This window comes from Pteropus vampyrus, unplaced genomic scaffold (assembly GCF_000151845.1).
Source record: "Pteropus vampyrus isolate Shadow unplaced genomic scaffold, Pvam_2.0 Scaffold23, whole genome shotgun sequence".
NCBI lineage: Eukaryota > Metazoa > Chordata > Mammalia > Chiroptera > Pteropodidae > Pteropus > Pteropus vampyrus.
The window spans coordinates 4,680,022-4,681,255 of record NW_011888804.1 but is presented as its reverse complement, the minus strand read 5'-3'; the positions used below and the strand labels follow the sequence as shown (position 1 = coordinate 4,681,255).

Below are 1,234 nucleotides of genomic sequence, written 5' to 3'. Positions count from 1 at the left end.
CCCATAATTTCACAAATATTATTGCTCAGAGCAAGGCTAAACTTATTTGGGTGAACACCTAATTTAAAAAGTGCACTAAGTTAGAGAAGAGTTGGTCTGGTCCATGGAAAAAAATCACAACTAAGTTTGAGATTTACCGATACATATTTCTTCTGGAACAGAGATTATCAATATGTTTATTGCCATGGCCCTCGCTGGCAGTCTTGTGAAGCCTGTGGGTCATTTCTCAGAATAATATCATTAAATGCAAAAAATCAAATGCATAGATCATAAAGGAAACCAATTATATTACCAGTGATGATGACAGTGACGGTTGTCATTTGTTTGAGCACTGTGTACCAAGTCCTGTTCCGTTTTTCACACGGATTCACTCATTTCTTCTCTGTACACTCCTTTGAACTGGGGACTTTGATTATCCCTCATTTACAGATGGGAAAACCAAGGAGAAGTTAAATATTATGTCAGTGGTGACAAGTACAGCAGCTCAGAAGGAGATTCTAAGGCACGAGCAGCAAACTATTCAGATCAGGGCGACCTAGGAGCACTCCTGTCTATCCTAGATGTTCAGCTACCCTTCCTTACTGGTGTTGGACAAAGGTGTCAGCCCTCTGTTCAAGATGGAGACCCAGAAGTGAAGTCCGAATGACTGCTCAGCTCTTCTAGTGTTTGGATTAGGGAGTTCAAAGACATAGACGAGGTTGAAATATTGCAAAATACCCCATATGTTTATTGATATCGAGAGGGGTTCTTAACTGAGGGTGCTTAGTTACCTTTCTGCATACAATAGAACCTACTTGCCTAATGTATAAGGCATGAAAAGTTAGTGCCCAAATTTATGTATCCAAGGCCTATGATGCCCTTGAGTAAAATTGGATTGCTTTGCTCATCAAAGACCCCCTTCATTTGTTATTCTGTGAACTTTCCTGGTGGATTTTTTTTTTTTTTTGACCCATGGCTCAGCCATTGCAAAGATCTATACCAGGGCACCATTCAATGTTGTTTCTTCCCTCTTCTCTCTTTCAGTAAAGAATATCCCGTGGTTCCCAGGAGCACGGTGAGACAAAAAGTGGCCTCCAACCACAGTCCTTTCAGCGGAGAGCCCCGAGCTCTCTCCACCTCGTCTAACTTGGGGTCCCAGTACCAGTGTGAGAATGGTGTGTCCGGACCCTCCCAGGACCTTCTGCCCCCGCCTAACCCATACCCACTGCCCCAGGAGCACGGCCAAATTTACCAT

General features: G+C 43.2%; 1 protein-coding gene across 1 annotated transcript in view; it reads left to right on the top strand.

Moving 5' to 3' along the window:
* TBX5 (T-box 5) overlaps positions 1–1,234 on the top strand; it is a 42,313-nt gene that overhangs the window by 31,682 nt on the left and 9,397 nt on the right. The window contains exon 7 of the mRNA XM_023528136.1: positions 1,024–1,234. This exon is cut by the window's right edge and continues 1 nt beyond it. Within this exon, the coding sequence (XP_023383904.1) occupies positions 1,024–1,234 (211 nt within the window). The remainder of the gene's footprint in view (positions 1–1,023) is intronic.